We start from the raw sequence: 18,481 nt of genomic DNA, 5'->3' as shown, positions 1-18,481 counted from the left end.
TATATAAAGTGTAGTGAGTTATTCAGTGAGTTATTACGTTTATTGTTTATACACTTTAATGTACTAAATTCCAAAATTACTAATATATTTAAATACAGGACATACAGGTTTCATTCAAATGTATTTTAGTTTACCATAAATGTTTATCAGTACATTCAGCAGTGCACTTCAACTATATTTCAAAGACAACAGAAGTAATTAATGTAATTACATAAGGATGAATAGATTAATAGGACCTACTTACATGGGTCAGAAAAGTACTATTCAGTTCAACTAATTGCATTTAAAATACACTTAAACTATAATACATTTTCATTTAATTGTAGCTAACATGCAATGAAGTGTCTGAAAACATTACACTCAGTTTGCACTTAGGGTATTTGAATGTAAAGTATATTAGTTTTGTAATAAAGTATGCTAAGTGTACTTGTTTTTCACAGGGGGGGCTGAGTCTGCAGCACAGGGCTCTGGTTTGTTTTTCCATCAGTGGTGGTTGGTTGCAGTTGGAGTTGGGCTGGGTTGAGGTGTTGAGCCCAGCTGTGTGCTCTGCAGACGGTGCCAGCGAGGGCCTGGACGTCTGCCCAGAACCACAACCGCTGACGGGCCCGCGCCTCTGTCAACCTGGAGCCCAGGACAAAGCACCTTTTCAGCACTCGCTCTCCTTCAGACTCACTTTTTTTCCCCTCCGCTTTGGTCCAGTCATCTCCAGGAGCTTGGAAAAAAATGGGATTTATAATTATCATGATTTCCATTACAACTTTCATCCTGCACTGATTGATGGATAAGGATGGCTGTGTTCAAGTCGTACCTTTTTAGATCAGTTTAACTCCTTAAAGAAACAGTTCACACAGAATGAAAATCCGGTCATTATTTATATTATTTACCCTTATGTCATTCCAAACATATAGGTTTTTTTTCTTTCTGTGGAACACAAAATAATAATAAAAAAAATGCATCTTGATGCATCTCTTTTCTATACAAAGCTAATTTACAGTGAACACCTCTATCAAGTTTTAATCTAAGTAACACACATACATTTTCTTAAACTATTTTTATTTTATTATTTCTTTTTTTTGGGCGGGGGGGGTAAATAAATTAGTTCAGTAATATTTAGTTTACCTTCAAAAAAAAAATTTATATATATATATAAACACACACACACACACATGTGTGTATTACAGTATTTAAAAAATATATATTTTGAATTAGCTTTTATTTTAATATTTTTTGTTTTAATTTTACTTTACTAAGTTTGTTATATGCTTTTGTCATTTTGATTCGTTTTTCTATATATTTATTTTTATTTCAGTTTTAGCTTTAGTAATTTTAGTTCTTTAACTAATTTTATTTCAGTTTGTCACCAAGATCAACAGAGGATGTAGTGATTCGGAGAATATAGTTTCCAAGTGTTTTACGTTTTGTTGTTGTTGTTGTTTGTTTGTTTGTTTTTGTTTTGTTGTATCTAATATTTACATTTAATTTAATTTCAGCTCTAAATAAAACGTTTTTTTAACCATTTTAGTTTTAGTTAACAATAACAACAATTATTTGCAGCAGACAAAACAACAGACTTTGTGTTTCCTTAGTTTTAAACATTTTTTTATTTTGCATGAAACATTGTTTAGCCTATTGCAATTCATGTGTAAATATTATTTATTTATTTATAACTTTTCTTTTCATTTATATATTTATTTTTCATGAACTATTCCTTAAATGCCTTTTAATAGAACTTTTTTAATTTTTCAATTAAAGAACAAACTACTGTGAACAATTTCTTTTATTTTATTTATTTATTTTTTTGGCTATACTTGAACAATAACAAGCAACAGAAAGAGGTAAAGAAAGTTAGGGGGTGACGACAGTTGGAAACTGGAATTAGCGTTTCTTGCCAGGACAAGATGGGATAAGTTCTTGTCCTCACAGGTAGTCGGCATTGAGTCACAGCCAGGAAGAAAACTGATTTAATTACATTCTAACCCCAAGACAAGCACAGACATTCCTGAGCGTTTGGAAGGGCAGCTCCTTCAACCTGCAGCCGGCAAGCTAATTATCCACACAACAGACACTGTGTCCAGGTAAATGACTTTAGATATTGAGAATTAGGGAAAAATCGCAGGGAACGGGAGCGGGAAGGAGGTCATCCGTCTCTTGTATGGTGTTGGATCAACCTTATGTTGTGCGCTTTGGATTCTTTGGCTCCTCTGTTTTCCCGCTCAAATGAGCAGCTGTCTCTGATCCGTGAGCTACAGACTAATTAAGTCATGCTAACACTGAAGCCACCTTGCAGCCAGTAAATATCACTCCAAACATTATAAAAAGCATCAAAGTTAAGAATCAAGTACCAGTTTTAATTTAGAACTTATGCAAAGCGATTTTCAAGATTTACGGTTTTGGAAAATTGGTACTGCAAAAACATTTGAAGACAAGAAATGTTTACAAATCCTTTGTTCAGAGTTACCATGTTATTTATACATCATTCATAGAATGTTTTAGTTCTAAAACATTAGTTGAATGTTCCTTTAACGCATTTTAAATGTTACTACTGGTTTTAGACCATTCGGTGAACATTTCAAAGTTTTGTTATCGTAATGTTCGCAAAATTATAAAATGGAATGTGAAAAAAAAAGTTTTTAAATCTTTTCAAATCTGGACCTTTTTGCATATTCAGAGAACATTAATGTTTTATAGCAGTATGTTCTCAGAATTTATTTTTTGGGGTTTGACTCTTTGCATTCACACATGAATGACTCTTCTGAGTCAGTTCTTTTTTATTGAATCTGTTAAAAATGTATTTTTTAAATTATGAATTATTGGTGCTCGCAGCAAATTTAAAATTGCTGACTGAAGTCATAACTTTCGCAATGTCCAAAATGAGCTAAAAACTGATTCATTTCATGTTTTGTTACAATAAAAATGGCACTTTAATTAAATGACAATTAGACACACACACACACATTTCTACACTATCTCTAATGTCAAAGAAAATAGTTTAGTATAAAACAATTGCTAAGAGAATTGCTCAAGAACCAGAATAATTCACTGGAATCAGAGGCGATAAATTCCTTACTGTTGATGCACAATTCTGGATTATTAATGTTCAAAGCATCCCGTTCCACCTCAAGATATGAGGAAACCACCAGCAGGCCAACAGCATCAGAGCTCTGATGAACTGCTCATCTGCTCATTTTTAATTAAACCTCATTTATGAGGCTGCGCTTCTTTATGGCTGTTTTTATTGGCCGACTTTATGACAGTAGCTGCACATCTGCTAACCCTCTTAAACTTCAGAGACTCTATTGACAAATTAAGCCCTGTGGAGGTACACAAGCTTTAGTATTGAACTTGATCAGTTTTAATAAAACTTTGAGGTGAATCTGAGGATTTGCTTGTACCTACCTCAACCTCAAGCTTTCACATTTCTCTTGTGTAGATGATCTCTGCACTGAAGAAACTGTAAACAGGGTGCAACTTATGAGCAACTCGACAAAGTAGTTCGTGTGACATCAGTGGTTCAACTGTAAAATGACGTCATCACGCCGGATCTGAGTCAGCGCCGCCACACACTCGCGTCATGATACTGTCGTGAACGCGCGTCCAAAGTAACGCAGTAATTTTTGTTTTCTTTGTGCAAAAAAGTATTCTCGTAGCTTCGTAACTTTACAGTTGAACCACTGATGTCACACGGACTACTTTGTCGATCATCTTGGTATTTTTCTGGACCTTGAACGTGGTAGTTACCTTGCTGTCTATGGGAGAGTCAGAGAGCCCTCAGATTTCATCAAAAATATCTTAAATTGTGTTCTGAAGATGAACGAAGGTCTTACGGGTTTGGAACAACACGAGGGTGAGTAATTAATGACAGAATTTTCATTTTTGGGTGAACTAACCCTTTAAATGTGTATTTTGGATGTCTTCTTTCCATTAGTCTTGGAAGTTATGGAAGCAAAACAGCACAAAATCTCACAATGCATTAGTGCATGAATGAACAATTTCCTTTGAGATTATACTAATGCACCAATTTAGGTTTGGTGAGATGAACCTTAACAGATCACGCTCTGAAAATGACCTCTGGAAATTTCTCTCGACTCTCCTTAAAGAGAGTGCAAAGCGTCTGAAGCACTGGATATGGTTTATGTTACTGATTAACTCTCTCCCAGCGTCACCCGTGTGTTATCTGCGAGCGCGGGTCTGTCTCGTCCGCTCACGCCCGTCTCATGTTGACATTCCAGAGGACTGGACCTTGTGCAAACAGCCTCTGACAGGTGGAGGCTATGAGAACCAGTAGATTGAGATGGCAGTCAGCGCTCTGATGGGCCTCCTCACGTATTTCAACAGCTCTGAGCTGAAGAACTTTATGTGGCAGATGCTCATCACAGTCTCTCTTTTGGAGGATCATACAGGATGGTGGAGAGCAGTAATGAGGTCAGTGAAGGGCATGATAGGTTTCAGTCACTGTAGTTTTTGTCATTTTTTCAGATGAGGAGAAGGTTTTGCTTTCCTGAGTGGCGCCATTGAGCTTTCAACTGTATTAAACAGACAGCCTCATGAAGAATAAAGAATTAAAATGACTTGTAACCAACATCATTTTTAGGGAACACTGGTTTCATCGGAAATAAACAGGTGATTCGTTTAGTATCTCGATTTGAAATCAAATGGAGATCAAATAGATGTTAACATCTGCTTCTCAGAAGTTTCTCGTGAGAACAAACAGTATGTGTCTCCTCTAATGTCTTAATGTCTCAACAAGGTCTCAAACTGCTCACATATGCATAAACAAAATACCAAAGCTTGAAAATAATGTCATAGATCTCAATATGAATTTATCAAATTCTACTTTTTTATGTAAAGACTAAAACTACCATGAAGATGTGAGTTTACGGGCTTGCATTTTTCATATTAAAACACTCCTGAAATTTTTTTTTTTTCGCAAAACATAACTATTATCACCCAGCCCATTATACATAGTAGCATATTTAAATATGTACAACTTTATCTGCATATTTACAAGGCATGAGATACTTTATAGCAAATCTCAACTGCTTGACTGCTTGTATCATTGCAAAATGTAAACTGTATTATCAAGTGCTGTCAAACGATTAATTGCGATTAATCGCATCCAAAATAAAAGTTTTTGTTTACATAATATATGTGTGTGTATTGTGTATATTTATTATGTATATATAAATACGCACACATACAGCATATATTTTGAAAATACTTACATATATTTACATGTATATATTTATATTCATATAATTTATATCATATATAAATGTTTAATATATAAACGGAACATATTTTTTCTTAAATATATACATGCATGTGTGTGTATTTATATATACATAATAAATATACAAAGTACACACACATATATTATGTAAACAAAAACTTTTATTTTGGATGCGATTAATCGCGATTAATCGTTTGACAGCACTAATTATCACACAACTCTAATCTGCTAAATGCGACTATAACGCATGAAAATACTAAGATATTATGAACATTAACATGATTTTCTCCAAAGCTGCTTTGAAACTGTGTACTGTAAAAAAACGTGCTATATAAATTTTACTTGAATATGTGCAAAGACACCAGAAAGGGGTTTACTTGGAAAAGCGGAACAAAGTATAAAAACAAAGCACACACAAATCATGTTTTCATCTTTAATTTTACAAATCTGTCAGGAACACTTGTTGAGAACAACCTCAGCTCATTTGTCTGGAAGAAAATGAAACACTTGAACGATTAGTAATACTTTCGAATTGATGTGGGTAAAACTGCGCAAAATATACTGCAACCTTTTTTCCAGTATTTCGTCAAATTCAAATGCAAACTTCAGTGTGAGTAAAACAGCCGGATAAAAACAACATCCTCTACTATAGAAAAGGGATTAGCTGACTATAAAAATGTACGTTATTTTTGCATTTTAACTTACTATTCACATTTGTATATATATAAAAAAGACGTAAGAAATGCAAATCTTCTGATACCAGCTACAAATAATGAAATGTCATTTTACATTACAAAATAAACATTATGAATCATTATTGTTTCTACGGTCATCATTAATATTATTATCTCTTTATTATTTTGATCTTTTTTATCCTTTTGATTCTTTTTTAACACAAGTCAATAAATTAACATGCTATCTCTTTCCCTGAAAGCCAATACGTGACTGTGTCAGCAAGTGAGAGTTGCGCAGGACCCGACATTAAACTTTTCCAGGAGATTTTGTGCGCCCGGATTCGAACCAGCATCACAGCTCAATATGCCTGGAACATACGCATGAAAACTGAGAGTTTTGTGGCTTTTAGTCCATGTTTGTTAGTTTTGAGGTCATCTAAACGCTAATACACTTCCAAAGGATGACAAAGAAAAGAGACTTCCTGTTTTAACAGGAAACACAAAAGAGAAAACTGCACTCGTCGAGCCATTACATGGAGTTTTTTTTAATGTCGAGTCCTGCTATATATGTGTGGATGTAAGTCTGGGAATGTAATAGAAACATCTAGATGTGTCTACATCTATTTATCACTCTGCGGGAAAAGGGAGGAATTGTTCGGAAGTCCATACAAAAAAATAATTCATTGTAAATATATAATATATATTTTTACATATTTGAATATATTTACAAATATACCCAGCACTATATACCATGTTTTTTTGTTTTTTTTACCGTTAAGGATAACTGCTTGGGATTTTTGTATGATAACTGTGTTATCATGGTAAAAACGGAGCATTTAGAAATAAAAATTTTTTAAAATCAACTGGAGGCAGTGTTATGTTTTCTTCTACTTCTTCTTCTTCTGTTAGTTGTATGTTTCCTTATTGTACTCGTATCCTATTTTCTCCTTTTTGTCTCTTAAGAGTTCTGTCCATGTGCTCCATTCATTTCTCTTGGGAACACAGAATCCTGGAATGCCAAGCAACAGAATGATGGTAAGAATGTAATAGAATTCCAACACAAATGGAAAAAAATCATCATCAAAATAACCCAAAAAAAGCAAGAGGTGGGTCCTTGGAAGCAGTCACTTTTCTTCAGTCCTCATCCTCTTTTTAAGAGCTTGGTCACGTGTTTTTGTGTGCGCAAGTGTGCGTTTCCACAAAAAAGGCACCTGCGCTTCACACACTTCAGTTTCTTTCCGGAAAAGCAGCACTGCTGGCGTCTCAGCCTCCTTTGGGACGCTCCAAAAGTCCAGCGGGAGCTTCGCGAGGAGTCTAGAGGCAGCATACGGTTCTGGATGGGGACAAGGGAACTGTGGGTAAAAGTCTCTCAGTCTTGTTGAGAACTGCAGATGTAGCTTGGATGCGGTGGGTCTGGAGAAGGTTGAAGAGGCTCATGTTTTTATGCCTCCGTTGATGTGCTGGTACTTGGGGAGGCAGGGCTCGTCTGCTAAGGGGTCGTGGGAGAAGACCGAATCGTCTCCGGAGGAGCAGGAGCTGCGTGTGTCGGGGAAGCTGGGAGAGTACTGCTCCACCGGGGCGCACAGGTCCAGATACTCCTACAGACACAAAGATGAAGCTGTCAGTATAAACATGACCAGAACTAGAGCTGCCACATTTACTAGGGGAAAATTATATTTCAATTATTCAATTGAAAGAGAACCTGTTTCCATGGAGAAAAACATTTATTTAAACCAGTGTTATTTTAATAAAATGCATACACTATTATAGTTTTTAAATAAAAAATTTGAAATAGATTGTTTCCCAAAAATGTTATAATGGTTTTACTTTTATTTAGTTATTTAGAAAGTTCAAAAGTATTTATTTGAAATAAAAGTCTTTATTATAAATGGCTTTATTGTCACTTTTAATCCATTTAATGCATCCTTGCTGGAAAAAAGGTATTAATTTAATTATTTGAAAAAATATTTTTTGAACAGTAGTGTATATAACCAAATAATTATTTATTTCATTATAATGATTATTTTAAACAATACTTTCTGCTGTTGCCTTGGAATAAGTTCAAGTTTTCCGTATTTTATTTTATTTTATTTTTTTTTTTTACTTTTAGTTAGTTTTCACAATTCTTCAGTTAGTTTTCAGGAGTCTGTGATGAATAGAGAGTTCAAAAGAACAGCATTTATTTGAAACAGAAATCTTTTGTGACATTTAAATGGCTTTACTGCCACTTTTGATCAATTTAATGTGTCCTTGCTGAATAAATGTAATAATGTCTTTCCTTCAAAAACAAAAAAGACTGAACCCAAATGTTTGAATGGTAGTGTATTATTTGTAACTCAAATAATACTTTCCGCTGTGGCTCACCAGCAATAACACTGATCTACTAGCCGCTTCCTTAAAAATCAAGTGCGCTCAATCCGAGTTTAACCATGCTGGAAACCACGTCTGAACAATCGCCTTCAGAATGTCAAGTCTAATCGAATTTCAGTGAATCAGTAACAGAACGGACCACACCTGAAAACTTCTATATATTTCTAAAATGCATATCTAAACATCCAATGCACATAAATATATATGACCAAAAAGGGTGTTTTTTCTTGGTTCATTCCTCAGACAATTTTCTCTTTGTGGCTGGTATTGAACTATTTGACGAGAGGAAGAAGGGGGTTTTAGGTTGCTGAAAATGAGTGTTGGATTGAACTCTCGCTGCTCAACACAAGGCAGCTCACATTACTAAAGACCTTCATAGGGGAAAATTATATTTCAATTATTCAATTGAAAGAGAACCTGTTTCCATGGAGAAAAACATTTATTTAAACCAGTGTTATTTTAATAAAATGCATACACTATTATAGTTTTTAAATAAAAAATTTGAAATAGATTGTTTCCCAAAAATGTTATTTTCATTTAACTTGGTATAATTATAGAAATGTGTCACTTTTGTTAATTTTCTTTTTATATGTATATACAGTTTAAAAAAAAAAAATGAAATGCTGAAATTAAAAAATGCACCTTTATATTTTATTTTATTTCAGGTAATTTTTTATTGTATTTCAAGTAATATATAAAAAGGGTGTTTTTTCTTGGTTCATTCCTCAGACAATTTTCTCTTTGTGGCTGGTATTGAACTATTTGACGAGAGGAAGAGGGGGGTTTTAGGTTGCTGAAAATGAGTGTTGGATTGAACTCTCGCTGCTCAACACAAGGCAGCTCACATTACTAAAGACCTTCACATCTGTGAGCAGTTTAAGACGGGGGGGAAGAAAGCAGAGGCACTTTATTACATTTCTAAAGTTCAAAACGGCGAGCGAGAGCGGGGCTTTTGGCGTCATCTCTCTTCCACGGCTCAATCCCCCCCTTCGACAAGTTCTGACAGATTTCCATCCTTAAGCCCGCCACACGGATATCATGGATGACAGCTAGGGAACGGAAAGAATCGTCTAGTAGGGATCCATCTGACAATTGAGCAACGTTAGCACGAGGGCCACTCTCGAAAACCCAAGCCTGGATGAAATCAAGCAACCTGTACGCGGACCGTAAAAACCGTTTCCTTTCCCTCGCGGATCTTGCGAGCCGGAGCCAGTGTTGGCACAGGTTTGATGGATCCCAGAACTATAGGGAAAGCGTGAATGTTTTCGAGTCTGTTTATGCATGTGTGTAAACGTGTGCACGCCTCACCTCGTTGGTTGCCAAAGTGAGAATGCGGTCCAAGTCCTCGACCAACTGTTTGAATGTGGGCCTGTGAGAGGAGATCGCATGCCAGCAGTCCTTCATCATCATGTACCTGAGAAAAGATAACGTGACATCATTTATTTATTTCTAAGTTCTGTTTTTGAGTTTTGTGTAATCAGACATGCTCAGCCGAGTACACGTGCGCTAAATAGCGGGTTCGATGAAAGGGTAACCGTAATTTTGCTGCCCACGTACCATCTCAAAACTAATGCAAAAGTCTTATTTTGGCAGCAAGTCAACGTGAAAGTCTGTTAGGTCATCAACACGTTGGCTAATAGGTACTTTTATATAGTATAGTATAGTATAGTACTTTTTTGTCAATTTAGGATGTGAAGGAGCTCTGCGAAGGCCATGAGAGCACGATTAAAAACTTCCACTGTGAAATTACAATCTGTTGGATGCTCTGAGAAACTGCAAAGCATCTTGGTAGAGCTGGGAAACTAGCTTCACATTGACGTAAACAGCATTTTACCATTTTACTTTCATAGTGGGATGTGTTTCTGGGTAAAACTGAGGAAAAAACAGAATGAGACTAGCTTAACTAGTTCACACTAAATACAAGCCAAAAAATGTTAGAAAAAAAAATGGTGCAGTGAACCAGCTCTAAATGTAAGACAGAAAAAATAGCGGGAAATTAGCTTAACTAGTACATGCACACACATGCATGCAAGTCAAAAATGTGATTAAAAAACATTTTTAATTAACTAATGCTTAACTAATGCATTGCTAGGCTAAATGTAATTTTTTTTTTAAAAAACAAGAAAAAAACTGTAGAAAATTAGCTCAACTAGTACATGTACACTACATGCAAGTCAAAAATGTGATTAAAGCAGTTAGTTGGACACTAGCCTAACCAATGCATTGCTAAGCTAAATGTAAGATAAAAAAACAGCTAGTAGAAAATTTGCTTAGTTAGCTTAACTTGTACAGATTACATGCAAGTGAAGCGACACAAAGACTCAATAAAAGACATAAAATGGCAGAAAAAGAAAGTGATTAATTGGACACTAGCTTAACTAGCTCTCTGACACGTTAAATACAAGTTTAAAAAAAGGCAGAAAAAGTAAATGATTGCTATTTAAGCTAGCTCATGATGCTAATTCAACTAGCTCACTGACAAGGTAAATGCAAGACAGAAAAAATGGATTACTGACACTAAATTTAAGCCAAAATTATATTATTAAAAAAGGTGAGTGTTGGATGCCAGCTTGATTAACTCAATTATACATTAAATGCAAGTTATTTATTATTATTAAATCACCAGATTAACTAGTTCACTGACAATGTAAATGCAATTCTAGCTCACTGGAATGCTGAAGGCAAAAGAAAAAAACGAAGTAAATGATTAGTGGAACACTAGCTTAACTAGCTCACTGACAAGGTCAATGCAAAATAGTAGAAATAAAATGATTAGCAGGACAGTAACTTAACTAATACATGGACACACTGAAATCAAGTAAAGATATGATAACTAAAACATTAGTATGATGCCAGCTTAACTAGCTGGTACATTTTTAGCGGTATGATAGCTTAACTAGTGCGCTGACAAGATAACTACAAGACAGTACAAATTGGTAGAAAAGAAGATTTGCGCAACATCTGAACTAGTACAAGGACATACTAAATGCAAGCTACAATATGGCTAAATAAGGGGCGCTAGCTTGACATAATAAATTTTTTAGTGGGGCTCACTGACTGCTAAACATACAATTATAGAAAATGGTTAGCAGCAGGACACTAGTTTAACTAGTCCTGAAATGCAACTGAAATTACAAAAAAAATAAACAAATAAAAAATTGGGACGCCACCTTAAGTTATGTAAAATGCAAAGAGATTGTATTAATCAGAAGAAGATTCCTATTACAAACAACGCAACATGAAACCTTTGAGAAAACATCAACACTCACAATTCGTTGGTGCAGTTAGCAGGCTTGTCCATGCGATGACCCTCTTTTAGACGCGTTTCAGAAAGGCGGGGCATAGAGGAGCAACAATAATGTACAGTATGTGGAAAATAATGTGTTTTTTTAACCTTAAACCACATAAACACATTTCATTACACCAAATACACAAAATAATGTTCATTTTAGCAACATCATATGACCCCTTTAACAACAAATTCCAGCCTCTTCTGTGGTACCATTACTTCACTATCCCCAAAATTTGGATGAGGAACGCTTTGGAAATGAAGCCTTTCCAAAAATCCCAATTTGATCCATTTACAGTAGTGATATTTGTTGGCGCTAACAACGCAATAGCTGTTGAGGTCTCAATGCGGTCTTTCTGCCAGCGTCCCGGACTGTGGGACCACTTTTACACGACTCAAATGGCTCTGGACTCAAAGCTGGCTTTTGTCCTCTATGGAACGCCACAATGACACATATTGTCCAGCCAAAACAAACATTAGTGAGACCCACAGGAAACAAACGTCCAGATTGCGGAAGATTGTAGCAGGGAATGATTTTTCAACACGTGCCAATTCCGTGTTGGAGGGGGGAAAAAACACGCAAATGATAAGAGTTTCCACAGAGGGTTTCTGACCTTTGACTCATCATATGCGAGTTAAAAGCTTCCCAAAATAGGCCAGCGGACATGCAGAGCCAGAAACCCTTATCATCTGCATAAGCTTTTATTTATCCTGTGGAGTTAACAAAAGCATTTCACAATCACAAGAAATCAATGCGTTACACAACGTGCTTGAGAAATACATCTCTACAACTATACACACAGGTTAGTAGAAAAGAAAAGAGGCGAGATTTCTTTAACATCTCAATTGCTTCTCGTAAATAGCAATGAGAATCAGTGGAGAGCATATTTGAGACTTTGGTGTAATCTCCTGCTTCTCAGATGTTTCTCCTGAGAAAAAGACACTAAAATGGTCTCAGATACCAACATTTGCACTCAATTAGATCTCAATACGAACTCCAATATTTCTCAAAGATTCCGTGGAGGGCAAATTCGAAACTTTGCTTTGGTCTCCTGCTTCTCAGATGTTTCTCCCGAGAAAAAGACTTGAAAAATAAAATGCCTCAATACGTGCTCAGATACCAACATTCGCAATCATTCGATATGAGATCTCGATATCACAGAGGGTTTCTGACCTTTGACTCATCATATGCGAGTTAAAAGCTTCCCAAAATAGGCCAGCGGACATGCAGAGCCAGAAACCCTTATCATCTGCATAAGCTTTTATTTATCCTGTGGAGTTAACAAAAGCATTTCACAATCACAAGAAATCAATGCGTTACACAACGTGCTTGAGAAATACATCTCTACAACTATACACACAGGTTAGTAGAAAAGAAAAGAGGCGAGATTTCTTTAACATCTCAATTGCTTCTCGTAAATAGCAATGAGAATCAGTGGAGAGCATATTTGAGACTTTGGTGTAATCTCCTGCTTCTCAGATGTTTCTCCTGAGAAAAAGACACTAAAATGGTCTCAGATACCAACATTTGCACTCAATTAGATCTCAATACGAACTCCAATATTTCTCAAAGATTCCGTGGAGGGCAAATTCGAAACTTTGCTTTGGTCTCCTGCTTCTCAGATGTTTCTCCTGAGAAAAAGACTTGAAAAATAAAATGCCTCAATACGTGCTCAGATACCAACATTCGCAATCATTGAGATCTCGATATGAACTCCAATATGTCTCATAAAGATTCAGTAGAGAGAAAATTTGAGAGAGTCTCAAAATGTGATCAGATATCAAAGTTTGTGATCAATATATCAATATGAATTCCAGTATTTCTCATAAAGATTCAGAGGAGAGCAAATTTGAGACTTTTCTTTGGTCTCATGCTTATTTAGATGTTTCTCCTGAGGAACAAGACTCAGAAAATGTCTCAAAACGATCTCAGATACAAACGTTTGCGATCAATGAGATCTCAAAATGAACTGTTTCTCAAAGATTCAGCGGAGAGTAAATTTAGACTTCACCGTAGTCTCCTGCCTCTCAAATGTTTCTCCTGAGAAAAAGACACTAAAATGTCTCAAAATGTGCTCAGATATCAAAGTTTGCAATCAAAGATCATTATGAACTCTAATATTTCTCATAAAGATCACAGTAAGTTTCTATTCACATAAATGTAATACCTCTAGCCTAAACAGCTATCGTCTCATTTATGTCTATTTCTATTTCTCCTAAAGAGTTTTAGGAGAAACATCTGAGACTGAGAACTCATCAAGTCTCATTAGCTAGAAAAGAGCAGCCTTTGAACAACACAGTTTTCCTCTGGTTGTACTCTTTTCTGTTGACCCACAGCACTCACAGCACACAAAGCAAAGCACAAAGGCTCTCTGCTTTGGTTTATTCCTGCGGTTACCGGTCATTGTGTTTGTTTGTTTATTCAATCAGTTACCCAGTTTGTCTTCTTCTCATTTTTATCTAGCGCTGCATCTTCTCTGACATGTTTGCCAAATTCATCATCTCTATTCAGTCACCCCATGTAACCGTGGCTAACCTCCCCATGAACGATCACTCACACTGAGAGAACAAAAAGGGTCACTGCAATGTCCTCTTGAACCCTTGCACTTCAATGCAATAGGCCGCAAATGGCTTGTGTGCAAATGATACAGCTGTATGCTAGACCTTGCTTGCTAATTAGCAATGAATGAATGACACATTTCACTTGAAAATTAAGAGAAAAAAATGAGAAATTTGATTTTGCATAAAGAAAATATTTGTCATTGAAATAATTCCATAATGCATAAAATAAAATACAATTTCAAAAAATAAAATAAAATAATCAATCAATCAATTAGTTGTTTTGTTATTTTATTTTATTTATTTTTTAGGGTGAAATTTAATTATCTTGACAAAGGCAATAAAGGTAAAAAGTGACCCAATTTTATAGGTTTAAAAAGGCCTACACCTTTCTTTAATCTAATTTAGCTGACCTTGCATGAGGCCGGATGAACCTCAACCATAAAAGCCATCAATTTAACATCCTGAACAAACAGGAAATTCACACACATGCATCCATATTTCCATTTTTGCAAGCTCTGCAGCTTACATCCCATTCCCCAGGGGTCTTGTTTGTCAAAACATGCCAATTTTTATTATAATTTATGTATTAATTTCATATGATGTCATGTATGGATCATGTCTGCCTCTGAGCCAATCAGAAAGCTCGGGACCTTAGTGACTGATGAATAATTAGCATTGAGCGCCGAGACAAAAGATTCAAGCGTTTGCCATCAATAAGGGTCTCTTTGCTATTGATTTGATTTTACAGCACCGACCACACAAAGAGCAGGCAAACATGACAAAAGATAATGCGCTGCAAGAGATTACGCAACATATATCATTAGGGGTGGACAGTATGACCACATTATTTTATGATAATATCTGTTTTTGTACATTCCAATGCCATTCCATTAAATACTTCACAAATTAGTCATTTGGAACTTGATGGATGCAAACCAAAAGATCAGAATATTAATAACAAATGAATGTAGAAATGATTTCAGCCTGTGCATGCAGCCAAAACTTCAAAACATCCCACAGAGGTCGCATGAAAAATCCAAAACATGCACCAAAGCGTAACTTCCGTTTCGTTTTATCTCTTTAAGAGACAAAAAAAAAATATATGTGAGCTTAAAATGAAAGGGAACAAGCATGCACTAGCGGATGAACGCAAACACAAATGACAGGATTATTTCACTCTATGGAAAATAAAAAGAAGGGAAGGGACTTTCAAGTGTTCAAAAAAAGAAAAAACAATGAGGTAGGGAAGAGCTGGATGGAGGAGTGTGACGGGACGGAGTGAAGGGAAGATAGAGGGCATTTCCGTCGGGGCTCTGGGAGGTGAGAGTCTGGCCCGTCTGAAAGGCTTTGAAGCCGCGCAGATTAGTAACACGCCACTGGTCACAAGTCGAGCGTGAAATCTCTCGCTTTTTCGGTGTAGCGCTGGCCGCGAACAGCCCTTCTTCTTTCTCTGACACACAAAAACACTTCCTTAACTTTCCATCACTCGTGCTCCTTTTTTTCACAAGGGAAACAATTCTTGTACCTCTGAACTCACCTGCCAGCAGCTCCTATTCTTTCCCAAACTACTCGCTTTACACAAACACACAGCCACTCCAATCACAGTAGAACTGTTTTTCTGCGCTCTCCAAACCACTTCAGACAACTTTTTCAATTTGTAGAAAGAATAACAGCCCTAACAGTATCATTTAGACTTGGATCCATAACAACTTGTGCAGAACCAACCAGAGCAATCCAAAACCAATGAGCAGAAATAACAAGCTATCGTCACCAGTGTTGGATGTAACGCATTACAAGTAACGCGAGTTACGTAATCAGATTACTTTTTTTCAAGTAACTAGTAAAGTAACGTATTACTTTTTTAATTTACAAGAGAATATCGGAGTTACTACTTTCCCTTCAGCCTGAGGCTTATTCATTTCACTTTTGGTGTGAAAAGGCTTTTATATTTGCCAAAAATATAACTTTTTTATTTTAAAAACAAACAAGCAAGCCCTGTCCAAATTTAAAAAGTAACGCAAAAGTAACGTAACGCATTACTTTCCATAAAAAGTAACTAAGTAACGTAATTAGTTAAGTTTTTATGGAGTAACGCAATATTGTAATGCATTACTTTTAAAAGTAACTTTCCCCAACACTGATCGTCACTATATGCAAATGATCTGTTATAATTGGCAATACAGTTGCACTGATGTGTAAATATGCATTCAGAAGGTTTAATGTATTTGTTATTGCTTAGATTCAATAAATAATAACCCTATCTGGACAGCCTGAATCCCTGACAATATTCAAGAAACAGCCAAAAACTCTTCTCTTCTATGTATCTCTTTTATTCTCTTCCACTGCGTTGTATAGAAGCCTGTTTCCGCCACTGAATAAAAAGTAAAAAAGGTAACTGCGACTTTTTATCTCATAATTCTGACTTTTTTCTCACAATTGTGTTTACATCTCGCAGCTTCTTTTTTTCTCAGAATAGTGATATAAACTTGCAAAACTTGAGTTATAAAGTCCAATTCTAAAGTAAAAAAAGACTTCTTTTCTCAGAATTGTGAGACAAACTCATAATTACGAGTTATAACGTCAGAATTACATAATATAAAGTCGCAACTGCATGTTATAAAGGCATAATTGCGTATACAAACTCACAATTGTGAGAAAAAAGTCACCATAACTTTTTAACATTTTTTATTCAGTTGCAGAAACAGACTTCTCTAACATCTTGCTGAAAATTTTTCTTTATCTATGCTTTCACTATTTCTTAATCCCTCTGTTCAACCTTATACTATTCTGGGCAGTGCTTGAAACTTTGTACTGCAAGCAATTCTTGATGGATAAAAACGTCTGATAAATGAATAAATGTAAATGTGCATGGACTAGGGAGGGAGATTAGGTTGTAAACTTCAGCGAAAGAGCAATAAAATCTTGTTTTTCACGACATGTCCCCTTTAAAATGAAAAAAAACAAAACAATGAAGGACATAAACGGCTGACTTACACATCGCTCTGGTGCGTATAGACTCGGTCGAACAGCGCCTCTGGAGCCATCCATTTCACCGGCAGACGACCCTACAGACATCAATAGGAGAAAAGGTCAAAGACGGGCAACACAACAACATCCAGACACTGCGACACTCACATCTTCATCTGTACCAGATCCTTGTTAGCCTGGAATTTCATTAAGCCCCAAGCAGCCAATAATGATTGGCAATTAAATCTTGTTGGGACGTATCACCAAACTATAATTTCCCTCAGGAGTCATTGTGGGGTTATAAATTGAAGCTAGTGGAGAAGATACAAGAGTCAATGGCATTTGGAGTGCTAGATCCAATAAGAAGGGCCCCGAGTTCACAATCTCCTGGCTCACAGTGTTTCATTCAGACGGGGTTGAACTAGTGTAATTGAATCTAACCCCAGCCATTAATCAGTCATCAGTATCTCTCAATCTGGGCTTCGCTCGTTGTTTTAATAACGGCAAACTATGTTTAAAATATTCATGGCCAGATCTACGTGACCTTGATAAGAATGGAGAAATAAATCAGGACTAAAGCCGTACTGATGAATAACGTATGGAAAAGTTGACGCTTACATTTACTTCCCTGTTGTAAAATCCAAGTTCTACCAGTTCTACCGGTTGGCAAGCTGGTTTTTTAGACAAGGTTGCTGGTTTTCTACTGGTCCAACTAACTCTAACCAGCATAACCTAGAAGGTCTGATAGGTTGAAACCAAGTGGAAATCCAACTGTTCAACCATCTAAGCCAACTAACAACCATAAATATCCAACTAGAATCATGCACAATAAGAATACAAATGTTTAATAATTAAATAGGGCCAGTTTTGATTTAAATCCAACTGATCAACCATGTATGCCATCTAACAACCATAAACGACCAACTAAAATCATGCACAATAAGACTAGGAATGTTTAATGTTTTTGATTTCATGTTGATCTTTCATGAACATTGACCCAAACATAATGATGCTATCAATATTCACACACTCTTTCTCTGATGACCTAAACTCTCAGATGAGTGAATTACAGCCTAAACAAGCATCTCAGATGGGCTAGAGACTGGTATAATGGTGGGAATGCGCGTTAAAGCTATGCTAATGTGTTTAGGTTTGTCACTAACATTTCTTTCTCATGAGCTTGAACAACAAGCTTTGGAATAAGAGAAGAGGGCAGGCCCAAATAAGCAAAGAGCTGAAATCACTTTACACGCCGACTGCCTGGGAATCTGCAAATCATGCCAAGACTGGCGAGAGGAGGGAGGGATGTGGCAGATAAACAGATGGGGAAAAAAAGAAGAAATGAAAGAGAGAAAAGGTAAGAGAACAAAGAAAGAGATGGCAGGAGGC

The 18,481-nt window shown here is 36.1% G+C and overlaps 1 protein-coding gene across 1 annotated transcript in view; it reads right to left on the bottom strand.

Annotated features, from left to right (window-relative positions):
• Window positions 1-6,115: 6,115 nt before the first annotated feature.
• The window catches only part of fgfr2 (fibroblast growth factor receptor 2), a 62,502-nt gene continuing 50,136 nt past the window's right edge, over window positions 6,116-18,481 (bottom strand). Inside the window, exons 15-18 of the mRNA XM_016533558.1 lie at window positions 17,120-17,190; window positions 11,544-11,609; window positions 9,583-9,688; window positions 6,116-7,502 (exon numbers count right to left, since the gene is read on the bottom strand). Coding sequence (XP_016389044.1) covers window positions 7,338-7,502; window positions 9,583-9,688; window positions 11,544-11,609; window positions 17,120-17,190 — 408 coding nt within the window. The 3' untranslated portion in view covers window positions 6,116-7,337. The remainder of the gene's footprint in view (window positions 7,503-9,582; window positions 9,689-11,543; window positions 11,610-17,119; window positions 17,191-18,481) is intronic.

Source organism: Sinocyclocheilus rhinocerous, unplaced genomic scaffold (assembly GCF_001515625.1).
Source record: "Sinocyclocheilus rhinocerous isolate Xijiao unplaced genomic scaffold, SAMN03320098_v1.1 scaffold304, whole genome shotgun sequence".
Classification (NCBI taxonomy): Eukaryota; Metazoa; Chordata; class Actinopteri; order Cypriniformes; family Cyprinidae; genus Sinocyclocheilus; species Sinocyclocheilus rhinocerous.
Note: the sequence above shows the minus strand (reverse complement) of the source record. Positions and strands in the feature narration are given on the sequence as shown.